General features: G+C 40.8%; 1 protein-coding gene across 1 annotated transcript; it reads left to right on the top strand.

Moving 5' to 3' along the window:
• The first annotated feature begins 554 nt into the window (after positions 1–554).
• Positions 555–17337, top strand: LOC130914180 (26S proteasome regulatory subunit 6B). Its single transcript, XM_057833145.1, has 11 exons — positions 555–652; positions 4345–4443; positions 7493–7679; positions 7886–8032; positions 15021–15130; positions 15193–15286; positions 15370–15537; positions 15601–15677; positions 16606–16774; positions 16851–16906; positions 16999–17337. Exons 1-11 carry the CDS (start codon positions 620–622, stop codon positions 17110–17112), a joined length of 1254 nt encoding a protein of 417 aa, XP_057689128.1. The 5' UTR covers positions 555–619; the 3' UTR covers positions 17113–17337.
• The last annotated feature ends 503 nt before the right edge of the window (positions 17338–17840 follow it).

Raw genomic sequence — 17840 nt, 5'->3', positions numbered from 1 at the left:
CAACCTTACTTCAAAGTTCCCCTTTAACAAATCGTTCAAACACATATTCCCACGGGGGAAAAAATGGCTAAATATACCTATAAACTTAATTACGAATGCATTAAAAAGAAATTAACTCAAACAAATACATAGCTGATGTTGGACTTAACAGAGAGCACCTGGATTCAGCCACGTGAAATGAGTTATAACATCCACGTTTGCCACTAGAGAGCATTGTATTCTCCCAAATCAATAAAACTAAATGCAAACACTTTCAAAACAAACAATCACAATGCCACTTTAATCAAACGAATAGTCGAAGCAGCAAAATTTAATTTGAATCTTTTTAATTGAATTACTCAAGTTGACTGATTAACCGTTGGAGCTCCAGGGAAAGCACTATATTATTACTTTTTTCTCCCAATAATAAGCAAATTTAATTTTTAAATTTTTTTTCGTTAAAAAAAAAGTATAAATGGATTCAAAATCCCCCTAGTTTTAAAAAAGATATTTGTGAAACCACGTTTAGTAGCGTATTTCTAATCGAACGTGTAAAAGTTTAAAAACTACATTACCCACAATCTACCTTTAACGAGTGTCATACGTCACGGCGCTGATCCTCTCACTGTCAGAATCCAACATGGACGATATCATGGCTGTTGAAAAGAGCCCGGTATGTAAAAGCCACTTTGTTTTTCATTCTGTGTTGCCGTTTGCGGAACCGCTGTTATTATACACATTTTCTACTTGATGCAGCTTTTTATTTTTTCAGGACTGTCTTTCCTTATTGTCTCAAGGCCCCATAAACATTGTCGAAAACGTAAAGCTGCCAATTCATTCTGTGTGAACGCTATGTCACGCAAGTTAGCCGCTAACGTTAGCATTGTATTCTGACCCCATTCTTCGGGAATAAATTGACGCAAACACGACTGTCACAGTTTAAAATAAGTTAAGTTCAATTTTTTATGTGGTGAGCAATGTGTATTTGAAAAAAAGAGAATGTTATTTTTGCCACGCTGTCAAATAGGGCCAACAGTGCTAAGTTGGATTCTGAATTTGCGTTTAACGTGAAAAACAAAATGTACTTGAACATCTATTTAGGTTTTGTTCATATTTTTATCCCTCTAAAAACTCAACCCCTTCCCCTAAAATAGCTCATTAGCTGCAATTGACGGTGATAGATGTCCAATCCAAAGTGAAGGATTTATTATTTTAAAGGTAGATAATAAATCCACAAAATCAAAACAATTGCAGATGTCTCTTGTCAAAACGTGTATGTAAACATAAGTCTTGTAGTTTAAAAAACAAAACCTAGTTTTGAATAAGAGTGTGACAATACATCGGAATGGTGATATGTAGACACCCAGTCCACTTAGTCGGGGAAGGTCGAATAAAACCAGATCATTCGCAGCCTTTTCCAGCCTTCCAAGTCTTTTCGATTTTTGGGGCATTCACAGGTCAATTTCTGTGCACTTTAGGGCATTTACAGTTTACTTCCACCTCCGTGAAGTTGGCCCTCCATCGGACGCAAATTTATAGCCCAAATAATTAATTAATACCCCCAAATCAACAGGAAGTAAAAGAAAAAAATCAACATCAAACTAGCCCTGCAAGCAGGACTCAACGGGCCCTCGGGAGTCCTGTGTTGATTTCTCCAATTTCTTTTAGGTGATTTTTTGGGGGCGTCATTAAGTTTTTTTTTCCTTCGAGGAGGAGTCGGTCTCGTAAAAAAAGGCTATTTCCTGTTCTCAGCAGGGGGCGCTGAATGGGTGATATTTCAATGAAGTCGAGTTCAGGCTGGGATACATCACGTACATGCCAAATATGAAAAAGATAGGACGTTGTACAGGGTAGTTATTAGTAGAGATGTCCCAATTGATCGGGATGCCGATCGGATCACGTCATTTTCAAAGTATCGGAATCGGCAAAAAAGTATCGGACATGCCTTTTTTAAAATATATATACATTATTTAATTAAATCATCTTCTAATTGTATTTAACGTTACAGACATAATGTGTTACACTCTTCCAGAGTCTTTAGTTTAAGCTTAAGGTAGGGTTATCAAATTTATCGCGTTAACGGCGAGAATTAATATTTATTACATTTATCGGCGGTACTTAATTTTAAAAAAATTAATCACGTTACAATATTTAACGCAATTAACGCATGTGCTGCACGACCCACTCACGTATTGTCGCGTTCAATCTATAATGGCGCCATTTTACCCATACAGTATATAGAGCTAAAAGGCAGTATAAAATGAATAGCGAGAATTTTGGCAGCCTTTGGAGCCTTTTTTTTAAATGGCTAAAGCATTGCAATCCCTCTCCCAACGATTAGAATAATCGTGGAAAGCAATGTGGGGAAGAAAGGTAGTAGTTGATCTTTTTCTTAACACCCTATGTTATTTCCCAACGCAGAGAAGATATATCAATTGGTACCACTATGCACAGTCATGGTTGCACTTCCCATCATGCATTTGGGCAGAAGTTGAATGGCTACAGTATCATTTACTGAAAACTCAACAAATACACTAGATGGCAATATTTAGTCACAATATACAAAGTCACAATTATCCTTTAAGAATTACAAGTCTTTCTGTCTGTGGATCCCTCTCACAGAAAGAATGTTAATAATGTAAATGCCATCTTGAGGATTTATTGTCACAATAAACAAATACAGTACTTATGTACTGTATGTTGAATGTATATATTCGTCCGAGTTTTATCCATTTTTTTCTTAATGCATTGCCAAAATGTATATGATCGGGAAAAATTATCAGGAATGATTGGAATTGAATCGGGAGCAAAAAAAAGGATCGGGAAATATCGGGATCGGCAGAGACTCAAACTAAAACGATCGGGATCGGATCAGGAGCAAAAAAACATGATCGGAACAACCCTAGTTATTAGTCTTTTTCTGAATTTGGTGTTTTGTCAAAAAAATGTCCGACTTTGGCACCCCATCGACTTTGGCACGATGAAAAATACATTGTATCTTTTTTTCTCCTACAGATGAAGTAGCAGAGTGTGAACCAACGGCCTTAATGAGTCAAAGCAGTTCTTCACTGCTGTCATCAGATGAACCAATTTATCCCTAATATATTTCATTGAAAAGTACATCGTATTTTTTTCTCCCACAGAAGTAGTTTTATCCCTAATATATGTCAGTGAAAAGTACATAGTATTTTTTTTCTCCCACAGAAGAAATAGCAGAGTGTGAACCCTAAACCCTAACCCGAACACAAAAAAAAAGCCCCGCACAGACCAGCCCGTGAATGAAAACTCACTATTTTGATATGTGCAAATTTTAGTGAGTTTTCGAACATGTTCAGAACTTCAAATTGGCCATTTCCATTTGCCCTGAAGAAGTCCTAACCCTAACCCTAATCCCCAAATAAGCCCGACTTTGGTACTCCGTCCAGGTCAGGCCCGTGAATGAAAGCTCACCATTTTCATAACCTAACATCTCATATGTGTCCTGAACAGTCTGACCAATTTTAAGGAGGGTTCAACTAACTGCCTTGGCGTAATGGTCTTAAACGTGCACGCTGGTTTTCAACTAAAATGGCATGTTTTTCAATATTCCATCCAAAATACCCGATTTCCTGTTGGGTTTGGAATATGGGTGCAAGAGAATTTTTTAAGCATTTTGGCCCAAGGTATCGACTCCCCAAATTTCATCACTCTACGTTGAAAAAACCGAAATGATGAGGCCTTTTTTAAAAATTCCAGGGGGCGCCACTGAGCCATTATTTGACATGTTTTCACAACGTTGCCAAATTATCGAAATTTTCGCGAATCCGCATGTTTGTGCAAATTTTTGTGTTTTTGAGCATGTTAAGACCTCCAAATGGGCCATTTTAATTTGCCATGAAGAAAGAATAATAATAATCCTTTGCAGAACAATAGGGCTTTCGCACCATGTTGGTGCTCGGACCCTAATGACCTAAATGCTCCAAATTTAACTCATTGGCTGCCATTTGCTGCTGTAGAAGTCCAATGCGTTTGAAGTGGGAGGGATGGCAGCGAATGAACGCATGTTTATTCGCTACCACCCTCCCAAGTGATAAAGTCAATTCATAGCAGAAGGATGAAAATAGCTTGTTTTTATGTTTATTACTTGTATAGTAACCTGGCTCATGTATTAATAGTTGTTATCTCGCCATATTGTGGTATAATCGTTATCACAAGCCTTGTATTTCGAATAATATCGTATCATGAGGTATCCAGAGGTTCCCACCTCTAGTTTTGGACTTCAGCTTTTGCTCATGGAAGCTCGAGTGAACCCGTGATCTAAATAACCACACGTGGTAATAAAATGAGAAGCTTGGTAACATGTTGGTTTGTGTTTTCCATCGGCAGGAGGAAATTCCGGCAGTCTTGAATTCCCGTCCACAAACCGGTCTATCCTTCCTGGCACCAGAACCGGAGGACCTGGAGGACCTTTACAGCAGATACAAGGTCAAGAAGTCATCTTCAAGTCAAGTTACACAAAACTCCAAAAATGGGCCGGACAAAAGTATTGGCACCCTCGGCCTAATACTTGGTAGCACAACCTTTAGACAAAATAACTGTGAACAACCGCTTCCGGTATCCATCAATGAGATTCTTACAATGCACTGCTGGAATTTTAGACCATTCTTCTTTGGCCAACTGCACCAGGTCTCTGAGATTTGAAGGGTGCCTTCTCCAAACTGCCATTGTCAGATCTCAGATTTAGGTCTGGACTGACCCTGGCCACTTTAGAAATCTCCAGTGCTTTCTCTCAAACCATTTTCTAGTGCTTTTTGAAGTGTGTTTTGAGTCAATATCCTGCTGGAAGACCCATGACCTCTGAGGGGGACCCAGCTTTCTCAGACTGGACCCTACATTATGCTGCAACATTTGTTGGTACTCTTCAGACGTTATAATGCCATGCACACGGTCAAGCAGTCCAGTGCCAGAGGCAGCAAAGCAACCCCAAAACATCCGGGAACTTCCAACATATTTACTGTGGGAACCGTGTTCTTTTCTTTGAAGGCCTCGTTTTTCCTTGTAAACTCAATTTATATGTCTTTTCCCAAAAAGCTCTACTTTTGTCTCATCTGACCATAGCGTTTCTGGCTTTCTCCGGTATGTTTTGGCAAACTCCAGCCTGACTTTTTTATGTCTCTGGGTCTTCCTGGGTATCGTACCATAAAGTCCCTTTTCATTCAGACGTTGACGGATAGTACGGATTGACACTGCTGTACCCTCAGACTGCAGGACAGCTTGAACTTGTTTGGGTGTTAGTCGAGGTTCTTTATCCACCAGCTGCACAATCTTTTGTTGAAATCTGTCGTCTATTTTTTTTTTTCTGTCCTCATCTAGGGAGGTTAGCTACAGTGCCATGGGCTTTACACTTATTGATGACACTGCGCACGTTAGACACAGAAACATTCAGGTCTTGGTCTTTGGAGATGGACTTGTAGCCTTGAGATTGCCTCACAATTTTGCTTCTCAGGTCCTCAGACGGTTCTTTGGTCTTCTTTCTTTTCTCCATGGTCAATGTGGTACACAAAAGGACTCAAGTTTAATCTATTTTAACTGGCAGCAAGTGTGATTTAGTTATTACCACCACCTGTTATGTGCCACAGGTACAGTGGGGCAAATAAATATTTAGTCAACCACTAATTGTGCAAGTTCTCCAACTTGAAAATATTAAAGAGGCCTGTAATTGTCAACATGGGTAAACCTCAACCATGAGAGACAGAATGGGGGAAAAAAAACAGAAAATCACATTATTTGATTTTTAAAGATTTTTATTTGCAAATAAAATAAGTATTTGGTCAATAGCAAATGTTCATCTCAGTACTTTGTTATGTACCCTTTGTTGGCAATAACGGAGGCCAAACGATTTCTGTATCTCTTCACAAGCTTTTCACACACTGTTGCTGGTATTTTGGCCCATTCCTCCATGCAGATCTCTAGAGCAGTGATGTTTTGGGGCTGTCGTTGGGCAACATGGACTTTTAACTCCCTCCACAGATTTTCTATGGGGCTGAGATCTCGAGACTGGCTAGGCCACTCCAGGAGCCTTGAAATGCTTCTTACGAAGCCACTCCTTTGTTGTCCTGGCTGTGTGTTTGGGATCATTTTCATGCTGAAAAACCCAGCCACATCTCATCTTCAATGCCTTTGCTGATGGAAGGAAATTTTCACTCAAAATCTCTCGTTACATGGCCCCATTCATTCTCTCCTTTACACAGATCAGTCGTCCTGGTCCCTTTGCAGAAAAACATCCCCAAAGCATGATGTTTCCACCCCCCATGTTTCACAGTGGGTATGGTGTTCTTCGGATGCACTTCAGTATTCTCTCTCCTCCAAACACGAGAACCTGTGTTTCTAACAAAAAGTAGAATTTTGGTTTCATCTGACCATAACACATTCTCCCAGTCCTCTTCTGGATCATCCAAATGCTCTCTAGCGAACCGCAGACGGGTCTGGACATGTACTGGCTTCAGCAGGGGGACACATCTGGCAGTGCAGGATTTGAGTCCCTGGAGGCGCATTGTGTTACTGATAGTAGCCTTTGTTACTGTGGTCCCAGCTCTCTTTAGGTCATTCACCAGGTCCCTCGTGTGATTCTGGGATTTTTGCTCACCGTTCTTATTATCATTTTGACGTCACGGGGTGAGATCTTGCATAGAGCCCCAGATCGAGTGAGATTATCAGTGGTCTTGTATGGCTTCCATTTTATAATAATTCCTCCCACAGTTGATTTCTTCACACCAAGCGTTTTACCTATTGTAGATTCAGTCTTCCCAGGCTGGTGCAGGTCTACAATTTAGTCTCTGGTGTCATTCGACAGCTCTTTGGTCTTGGCTGTAGTGGAGTTTGGAGTGTGACTGACTGAGGTTGTGGGCAGGTGTCCGATAATGAGTTAAAATAGGTGCCATTATTACAGGTAACGAGTGGAGCCTCGTTAGACCGTGTTAGAAGACGTTAGACCTCTTTGACAGCCAGAAGTCTTGTTTGTAGGTGACCAAATACTTATTTCCACTCTAATTTGGAAATAAATTCTTTAAAAATCAAACAATGTGATTTTCTGTTTTTCCCACATTCTGTCTCTCATGGTTGAGATTTACCCATGTTGACAATTACAGGCCTCTCTAACCTTTTCAAGTAAGAGAACTTGCACAATTGGTGGTTGACTAAATACTTATTGGCCCCACTGTAAGTAACAGGTGCTGTTAATTACACAAATTAGAGAAGCATCACATGATTTTTCAAAGGGTGCCAATAATTTTGTCCAGCGTATTTTTGGAGTTTTGTGTAAAATGATCAGGATTTAATTTTTTCCCCATTCACTTTTGTGTTTTTTCATTGCAAGCAAAATAAATGAAGATATTACTACCAAAGTATTTGTAATTGCAATCATTTTCTGGGAGAAATTGAGTATTATCTGACAGAATTGCAGGGGTACCAGCACTGTATATTTTTTGAATGAGCTCTTATTGCATCTAGATTCATTGGTGAATTTCCATTGCAGAAACTGCAACAGGAGCTAGAGTTTCTGGAAGTGCAGGAAGAATACATCAAGGATGAGCAGAAGAACCTGAAGAAAGAGTTCCTTCACGCGCAGGAGGAGGTGAAGAGGATACAGAGCATCCCTCTCGTCATTGGACAGTTCCTGGAGGCGGTCGACCAGAACACCGCTATTGTTGGCTCCACTACTGGTAGAACATACAGAAACTCTGTTCACTTTGAAACATTTACCTACATTTTAGCTGCAAAACAGGATGCACGTTAAAAATAAATGAGTCATTCTTTACATTAATTCTTTATCACATCAAGCATCTTTTGAAACACCTACTGCATTTCCATTTTTCATAATGGATGAGGTTTAAATGTGTAATGATTGTGTTCCCCACCAATTTCTCAGGGTCCAACTACTACGTGCGCATTTTGAGCACCATCGACCGGGAACTGCTGAAGCCCAATGCCTCGGTGGCGTTGCACAAGCATAGCAACGCCCTGGTAGATGTGCTGCCCCCCGAAGCTGACAGTAGCATCATGATGCTTACCTCAGGTATTGTACAGTTGCCAAAAAGGTGTGAAGTTAGAATGTTTTTCTCTGAAATTAAATGAGTTTATCATCCATAGACGTCAAATGGATTAGACGTCTAACACCGTCAATGACAACCAATTATATCTAATTGGTTAATAATTGGTGTGTAACATTGCACTAAAATGTAATTTCAGTTCATTTTTGTTACAAAAATGTATGTAATAAAATCTTACAATGCTTTCATTTTTAACCATGTAAACAATAGAACTTGCGTAAATCAATAAGAGTGACGTTTGGGTGATACAGTGCTGGCCAAAAGTATTGGCACCCTTGGAATTCTGTCAGATAATGCTTCATTTTGCCCAGAAAATGATTGCAGTTACAAATGCTTTTGTAGTAATACAGTGCCTTGCAAAAGTATTCGGCCCCCTTGAATCTTGCAACCTTTCGCCACATTTCAGGCTTCAAACATAAAGGTATGAAATTTAATTTTTTTGTCAAGAATCAACAACAAGTGGGACACAATCGTGAAGTGGAACAACATTTATTGGATAATTTAAACTTTTTTAACAGATAAAAAACTGAAAAGTGGGGCGTGCAATATTATTCGGCCCCCTTGCGTTAATACTTTGTAGCGCCACCTTTTGCTCCAATTACAGCTGCAAGTCGCTTGGGGTATGTTTCTATCAGTTTTGCACATCGAGAGACTGACATTCTTGCCCATTCTTCCTTGCAAAACAGCTCCAGCTCAGTGAGGTTGGATGGAGAGTGTTTGTGAACAGCAGTCTTCAGCTCTTTCCACAGATTCTCGATTGGATTCAGGTCTGGACTTTGACTAGGCCATAACACCTGGATACGTTTATTTTTTAACCATTCCATTGTAGATTTGGCTTTATGTTTTGGATCATTGTCCTGTTGGAAGATAAATCTCCGTCCCAGTCTCAGGTCTTGTGCAGATACCAACAGGTTTTCTTCCAGAATGTTCCTGTATTTGGCTGCATCCATCTTCCCGTCAATTTTAACCATCTTCCCTGTCCCTGCTGAAGACAAGCAGGCCCAAACCATGATGCAGCCACCACCATGTTTGACAGTGGGGATGGTGTGTTCAGGGTGATGAGCTGTGTTGCTTTTACGCCAAACATATCGTTTTGCATTGTGGCCAAAAAGTTCAATTTTGGTTTCATCTGACCAGAGCACCTTCTTCCACATGTTTGGTGTGTCTCCCAGGTGGCTTGTGGCAAACTTTAAACGAGACTTTTTATGGATATCTTTGAGAAATGGCTTTCTTCTTGCCACTCTTCCATAAAGGCCAGATTTGTGCAGTGTACGACTGATTGTTGTCCTATGGACAGACTCTCCCACCTCAGCTGTAGATCTCTGCAGTTCATCCAGAGCGATCACGGGCCTCTTGGCTGCATCTCTGATCAGTTTTCTCCTTGTTTGAGAAGAAAGTTTGGAAGGACGGCCGGGTCTTGGTAGATTTGGAGTGGTCTGATGCTCCTTCCATTTCAATTTGATGGCTTGCACAGTGCTCCTTGAGATGTTTAAAGCTTGGGAAATCTTTTTGTATCCAAATCCGGCTTTAAACTTCTCCACAACAGTATCTCGGACCTGCCTGGTGTGCTCCTTGGTTTTCATAATGCTCTCTGCACTTTAAACAGAACCCTGAGACTATCACAGAGCAGGTGCATTTATACGGAGACTTGATTACACAACTGTGGATTCTATTTATCGTCATCGGTCATTTAGGACAACATTGGATCATTCAGAGATCCTCACTGAACTTCTGGAGTGAGTTTGCTGCACTAAAAGTAAAGGGGCCGAATAATATTGCACGCCCCACTTTTCAGTTTTTTATTAGTTAAAAAAGTTTAAATTATCCAATAAATGTTGTTCCACTTCACGATTGTGTCCCACTTGTTGTTGATTCTTGACAAAAAAACTAAATTTCATATCTTTATGTTTGAAGCCTGAAATGTGGCGAAAGGTTGCAAGATTCAAGGGGGCCGAATACTTTTGCAAGGCACTGTATTTTTGTACCCGAGTCAGTCACCTGATTTTGAGTCGCCATCCGATAGTTTTGTTTTTGTTTTTTTACCAAAAGATCCAAGCATATTACTCCCCCACTATGCCGTCTTCATAGTGTGAATAATTTTTAAACAAGAATAGCGTAGGAAAATGTTTGTCTTTACTAAATGCTTCATTGAGTGAGTCCACTCAAATCCACTCATGCTTTGATGCTCACTCTACTGAGAACAGTCTCCCACTTAGACAATGAGTTGCCACACATTTATGCAAATTTAACGATGATTGACACATTTGTGCCTTTTTATCATAGAGCTGCCAAGCTTTTCTGGCAAGATCGAGGGGCCGTTTACATGGTGACTTTTCGAGAATACGAAAAATTTCAAATTTGCATTTGTGTCTTCATTTGAACAATGTCACAATTTCGCATTAAAATTATGTAGTATTCATGCCAGGCCCTAGAGGGCAGTGCAGATTTACAGGGCGACAGAGAATGATGCACTTTGACCCAACCAAGCTCCCTCAGCCCGGAAAAAAATATGCCCGCCCACTCGAAGCAATGGCATTTTTCTTTTGTTCAAAAATTCACAAAAATTGAAACATTCAACATATTTCATATAAAAATATTATTAAAACAGTAAATTAAAGCCGACATTCCGCCATCCATATTTGCTGTTTTTAATGTTTAGTAGCACCGCTGCGCACGCCCAATGTGACGTGTACAAGTGCTGATGTTAACAGCGCGGTCTCGCGCCGCGGGAGCCTTTGATATGGCAATCGGATTCTTCCACTTTGAAGGCAGGTAGACATGTGCCGGTTACCGGTTTCACGGTTTACCGTGGTGTGAAAACGTCGCGGTTTCAAAACCAATAATATTTTCCGTCAGACCGTAGTACGGTATTCGCCATTTTTCATGTGTCAAAAATGCAGCCAGAAGTGGCGTGGCGTGGCGTGGTGCGGCAGCGCTCACCCCCTCACGTTTGTTCCTGTGTGTGAAAGTGACTATCGGCTAAACAGCCAGCGAACCCTAAACAAATAATCCAAATTTAAGGCGTTCTTTTCTTCAATTTATTGAGCTCTCAAATCGTGGTAAGTGGAATATACAAAATGAATACATTTAAAACGTTTTACAATTGTATTTTTCCATGTGTGAGTAGCTAAACAGATTAGCTCTATGAAAAAGTTCGCCAAAAACAAAACACATATTTTCCTTTGAAATTCGATATACAAACTAACTAAAAGCTTATAAAAGACGAATGTTAGCCTAGGCTTAGCTGGGAGAGCAACTTCGTCGACTGTTACAGCCGCAGAGTGAGAAAACAAGCTTGATTCACTTGAATGAAGGGGAAAAAAGGCATAGCATCAAAGATCGTTAACTGAGGAAAGATGATCTTGCCCGAAGCACAAATCCACGTTCGCTTGATCAAGGAGAGGTCTCACTCACAATGTTTTTTTTGTTTTGTTTTTTTTTTTGTTTTTTTTTTTTTAGGTGAAACCTTTCCACAACAATATTTACATTTTAACTTATACATTTTTAACTAACTTATTAACTTTTGAATTCTTTGTTCTTTCTAACACAAAGGCATGACATCATGTAGACTAGAGAAACTTGACTTGAGCTTTTCAATCCTCAAAAAAATTATGCAGTATAATTTTTTAAAAAATTTATTCAGAAGAGTTTTTACTTTTTTTATAGAAATTATTTTGTTCTTGCTCTAAACTTGAGCAACTTGAGCTGTGGCTGTGGGTGTAGTCTACGTTATATTTTAATTAAAATGTTTTTTTTTATTGATAATTTATGTATTTTAACAATACATTTATATTCCAATTTGCAACTATGTTCTGAAAAAACAAATCCTGTTCAATGGAAAAAAGTTATTCTTTTTTAACCCATACATCTCAAAATAACACATTTTGGAGCTATAATTGCAATACCGTGATACCGTGAAACCGCGGTATTTTTGCTCACGGTTATCGTACCATCAAAATCTCATACCGGCACATGCCTAGAGGCAGGATTCAGAATTTTTTGTCTTCGCCGACACCATATGCACGCGAGACGAGTCCGCTACTCAGTCATTGTGTCTTTGTGCCGTAAACTGCCCCCAAAGCTACAAAAGTGTCAATCATTGTTAACTTTAAGTACCAAAGCAAGCTGGACAGTTTGGCCGCACTGCTGAAAAGGAGAGCGAGTGAGAGGCTGTGGCACTGTACAAGCAAGAAGCATAAAAAAATGTTTTTTTTCTTAATTAAAAACCCAATCCTTTTCACATGATTCCGACACTCTGAAAAATGGCACGATCGGCCCAATTTCCAGTCACGTGATCAGATCAGGACATCTCTAATATTGAATAAAATAGCATTCATAACAATGTTTTTGAATTCCCTTGTTTGTTTTTATTATTTGTACCCCTGAGAAAATCAGTGCTGATATTTAGTGCAGAATCCTTTGTTTGCAATTACAGAGGTCAAATGTTTTCTGTACCTCTTTGCCAGGTTTTCACATATGGGGACAGGGATTTTGGCTCTTTCCTCCACACCTATGTTCACTAGATCTGTCAGGTTTCGGTGCTGTCGTTAAGAAACACGAAGTTTCAGCTCCATCCAAAGATTTTCTCTTGGATTGAGGTCTGGAGACTGGCTAGGCCACTCCAGAACCTTGATATGCTTTTTACGCAGCCAATCCTTGGTCAGCTTGGCTGTGTGCTTCAGGTCATTGTCATGTTGGAAGATCCAGCCACGACTCATCTTCAGATCTCTGCTGAGGGAAGGAGGTTGTGGCTCAAAATCTGACGATACATGTCACCATTCATACTCTGTTTTATACAGTACAGTCGTCGTATCCCCTTTGCCAAAAAGCAGCCCCAAAGCATGAGGTTTCTGCCTCCATACTTCACAGTGGGGATGGTGTTCTTGGGATTGTACTAGCCCTTCTGTTTCCCCCACAAAAAGCGTAAGTAAAGTTTGCACCAAAACGTTCTGCTTTGGTGTGATCTGACCACTTGACTTTCTCCAATGACCCACCCCTCTGCATCACTAAGATGGTCCCTGGCAAACTTCAAACAGGCTTTCACATGTACTGGCTTTAACAGGGTTTCTTCTAAGCAATGCATGATTTTAAACCTTCTAGTGACAGAAGCCTTTGAAACTGTGCATCCAGCTCTCTACATGTCATTGACCAGCTCCTGCCGTGTAGTTCTAGGCTAAGCCCTCACTTTTCTCATCATGAGTGATGCCCCACGAGGAGAGATTTTACATGGAGCCACAGTCCGAGGTAGATTATCGGTCATAGTTAGCCCTTTCCCATTTTCTAACAATCGCTGCATCTGTTGATTTAATCTCACCAAGCTGCTTTCTCAATTGTCCCATAGCCTTTTCCAGCTTTGTGGAGCTCAACAATTTTTTACTCTGGTGTCTTTTGAAAGCTCTCTGGTCTTGCCCATGGTAGCAGTTGAATTATGACTGACTTCTGGGTGCACAGGTCACAATAATGAGCTCAAACGGGTGGTTACTCATGGGGTAAAGGTGGACTATTTTTAAGGTAGACTCTGACAATTCTTTGAGTGTTATAATTATTGCTGATTCTCAGGGGTACAAATACTTATAAACCCTAGTAAATTACAAATAAATTATTTAATCATACAATTTGAGTTTCGGATTTTTTCAGTTTATGTCTCTATAAGTGGAAATGCATCTATGATTGAAATTTCAGACCTCTACCAATTTTAAGTGAGTTCTAAGTGAGTGAACTTAGAAAATCACAAGGGGTACAAATACTCCTCACTGTATATACTAGTATGTATAATTTTAATTTAAAAAAATTTTTTTTAAAATTTATATATGAAAAAGATAATTTGTACTATTAACTCATTGCCTGCCAATGACAATGATAGACTTCCAATTCGATGAAACTGGGAGGAGTTGCTGTGTAAGCTCATTTTTCACTGCGATTGATGGAGTTAGAAGTCCAATCAATTTGATCTGGGAGGGATGGCAGGGAACAATCAATAGATTGGACTAAAGTCCAGTTTACTGAGAAGACATTGGCTACGTTCATACTGCAGGTCTTAATGCACAAATCCGATTTTTTTGTCATATCTGTTTTTTGGCGTGCCCGTTCAGACTGCCTTTGTCCATTGAGACCATTCAAGTATTACGCATGCGCACTAATTCGCAGTCCGACACGGGCTGAGCAAGAGGACCCGCATGCGCAGAAGCATCAAAACAAATGACCACACATGCTGGCTGTCATCCGTCATTCCAGGGATATTATATTTTGCTTTTTAAAAAGAGGACACAAATAACAGACATAAATAATCCCAGTTTAGGCTTATATTCAAAGTATATGGATCGATAGCATGCACGCACTGTCCGTACATGTCACATACATACATATTTGCCCCGACTATCGGCCGGGTAAGCAATGTTCAAATATTGCTAAAATGGAGCAGACAGAAAATCGATCCTTCTCAGGTTTATCCTCAACCCATTTTTATTTTTATTTTATGACTGTTGTCAAGTCTGACCCTTCCTAAAAAGCCGTGTTCAAGGCAAGCTAGGCGCTAATAACGCACAGCTGCACCGCTAAAGTGGCGTCTCGCTCGCTTTTTGATGACGTAATTGCTGCATGAATTCCGATTTGAGAGACTGGACAGTACAGACCGCCGCGACAGTCTGGAAAAATGTGGCCCAGATCGGATTTGAACCACTTACGAAAGTGACCCAGATCGGATTTGAAATGGTCCAGTTCTATGCGACTTGTCACGTTCAGACCGTCAAGTTAATGCCTCACTCGAGTCAGAAAAACACGAAAAAATCGGATTCGTGCATTAAGACCTGTAGTATGAACGTAGCCTTTGTAAAAACCTACCAGAATAGAACACAAGCATTTCAAAAATGGGAAAGAAAACAACATGGAGAGCCCTTTAAAGCCTGTATTAGTACGTGTTCACTGATTTATCCTCGTTGCCGTTTATGACTGTAGATCAGAAACCAGACGTCATGTACGCCGACATTGGAGGCATGGACATCCAGAAGCAGGAAGTCCGGGAGGCGGTGGAGCTTCCTCTCACGCACTTTGAGCTCTACAAACAGGTCACACACAAGGGTTATATTCTACTTCAATGTCAAGAAACTTACCGGGTATTTTCACACAGATTGGTATTGACCCACCGAGAGGAGTCCTCATGTACGGACCTCCAGGATGCGGCAAGACCATGTTAGCCAAGGCCGTGGCACACCACACAACAGGTATCGTCATTGAAACAAAACCTCCAAAGCAGTGATTTGCGATTCTTTTCCAAAAAAATGTGACCAATCCCGTCCTCCGACAGCGGCGTTCATCCGCGTGGTGGGATCCGAATTTGTACAGAAGTACCTGGGCGAGGGTCCCCGCATGGTGCGCGACGTTTTCCGTCTAGCCAAGGAGAACGCTCCCGCCATCATCTTCATCGATGAGATCGACGCCATCGCCACCAAGCGTTTTGACGCGCAAACCGGAGGTATGTTGTGCACCGACGGTCTAAAAAAAGACAAACCCTCATTGGCTCAATATTCCTCTCCAGCCGACAGAGAAGTGCAGAGAATTTTGCTGGAGCTGCTTAATCAGATGGACGGTTTCGACCAGAACGTCAATGTCAAGGTGAGCCAAATCCTCCCTCATCCACAAACACTGTCTGAGAATGCTTTTAGCTAATTTCCCCACGGATTGGTCATTTTTCTAGTGCTCACTATTACAATTGATGTGGCTTTTTTATTTTTTTTTTATATGTTTTATATTTTGTTGCAATAGGAATATTTTTTATTTTAAGTCCTCAATCAATTTTTAAAATCGAGTTACTCGAATTATTCGAGTAATCGTTTCAGCTCTACACTCAACACAATGTTGTGGCACCGCGTTAATTTCCTGGAAGCGGAAACCACGCAAGACGACTTGCTCTTATGGAAGTGGCAATTTGACAATCCAAAAAAGTCACGAAAGTGAAAGCGATCCCGCGTTTGTGTGACTTGGGGTTAGAGCAGGGCGGTAAACCGAAAATTTACCGTCACCGAAATTCTTCACGATGACCGACGTAATTTTGACCATGTCGGTAAATTCGGTAATTTAATAAAACAACAAAATATAGTCTTTTTATCCCGCTTTGACGCTGTGTTGTTCGGCTATGTTCATTCCCCTTTAAGAAAGCAGACAGTGTGCTTACGTATGCTGTCACGTGGTTTTCAGGAAGCCAATCAAACAGAAGACCGGTAGGCTAACGCTAGCAGCTAACGCTACAAGTAAACGGGATGGAGTCGGGCTTAAATTAGCTTTGCCAAACTTTCACCCCAAATAGAGTAAACTCTTGGCGGGTTCCAGACCGGCTTTCACCCGCTGTCCTCCCTGGTTCTCACGATATCAGGAGAGGATGCTTTCTTCTGGTAGCCAAGCCACAGGCTAACGCTAGCGGCTAACAACAGCTACAAATGTGAACGTGAAAGAGTCGGACAGCGGATCTAAGCTTGTCGAAACGGTTGAAATTAATGAGTGGACTGGGCACAGCTATTTTTCTGTGTGATTTTTTCTACCCCAGGTGATCATGGCCACCAACAGAGCCGATACGTTGGACCCGGCCCTGCTCCGTCCCGGTCGGCTGGACCGAAAAATCGAGTTCCCGCTGCCCGACCGCCGGCAGAAGCGTCTCATCTTCTCTACCATCACCAGCAAAATGAACCTCTCTGAGGAAGTGGACCTTGAAGACTGTATCCTTGATCAAAATGACAGATAAGCCCTCTTATCATATAAATACACCGCTACCCGCCTTAACCACTTCTACAGACGTTGCCCGACCAGACAAGATTTCCGGAGCCGACATCAACTCGATCTGCCAAGAGGTGAACAGCCGAGCGCCCCGAGTGACGTCGGTAAATATCCACCCGGACGCACAATCGATACTAATATTGATTTCTTTGTCCCCCGCCGAAAGGCCGGCATGTTGGCCGTCCGCGAGAACCGTTACATTGTCCTGGCCAAAGACTTCGAGAAAGCTTACAAGACGGTTATCAAAAAGGATGAGCAGGAGCACGAGTTCTACAAGTAGAGGGTGGAGAAAAACGTCTGTCTGTTGCCACGTGTCATTTAGATTACCTTTCTCGGACTGAAGTATGTCACTGCAACACCTGGCTTGATAAGAAGCCTGATGTGCCCAAGTATGTTTTGTTTTTTGTTAGAGGTGTTCTTCTCATTCAAAAGAAGGAATAAAAATAGCAACTGTACGACCAGTAGTTTGGGTTGCTAAATACATGACCTAAATATTCATTAAAGATGTTTTGCATAAAATGTGAATGAGGGTTTGTTTTATTTCACAATCACATCTAGTTAAAAAGAAAATATACTACAGTTACAGTGGTATGAAAAAGTATCTGAACCATTTGGAATTTCTCACATTTATGCATGAAATCATCAAATGTGATCTGATCTTTGTCAAAATCACACAGATGAAAAGAATATTTTAACAAAAAACACCCAAACATTTAAAGGTTTTCATATTTTAATGAGGATAGTATGCAAACAATGACAGAAGGGATAAAAAAAAGTGAACCATCACATTTAATATTTTGTCCCCCCCCACATGCAGCGCTAACATGAACTATACGCTTCCTGTAGCTGCATATCAGTCTGACACATTGATCAGGACTAATCTTGGCCCATTCTTCTCGACAAAACTGTTGTAGTTCAGTCAGATTCCTGGGATGTCTGGCATGAATCGCTGTCTTTAGGCCATGCCACAGCATTTCAATGGAGTTCAAGTCTGGACTTTGACTTGGC

Source organism: Corythoichthys intestinalis, chromosome 4, assembly GCF_030265065.1.
Source record: "Corythoichthys intestinalis isolate RoL2023-P3 chromosome 4, ASM3026506v1, whole genome shotgun sequence".
NCBI lineage: Eukaryota > Metazoa > Chordata > Actinopteri > Syngnathiformes > Syngnathidae > Corythoichthys > Corythoichthys intestinalis.
The sequence above is the reverse complement of the archived record's forward strand: the minus strand, read 5'-3'. Positions and strand labels throughout refer to the sequence as shown.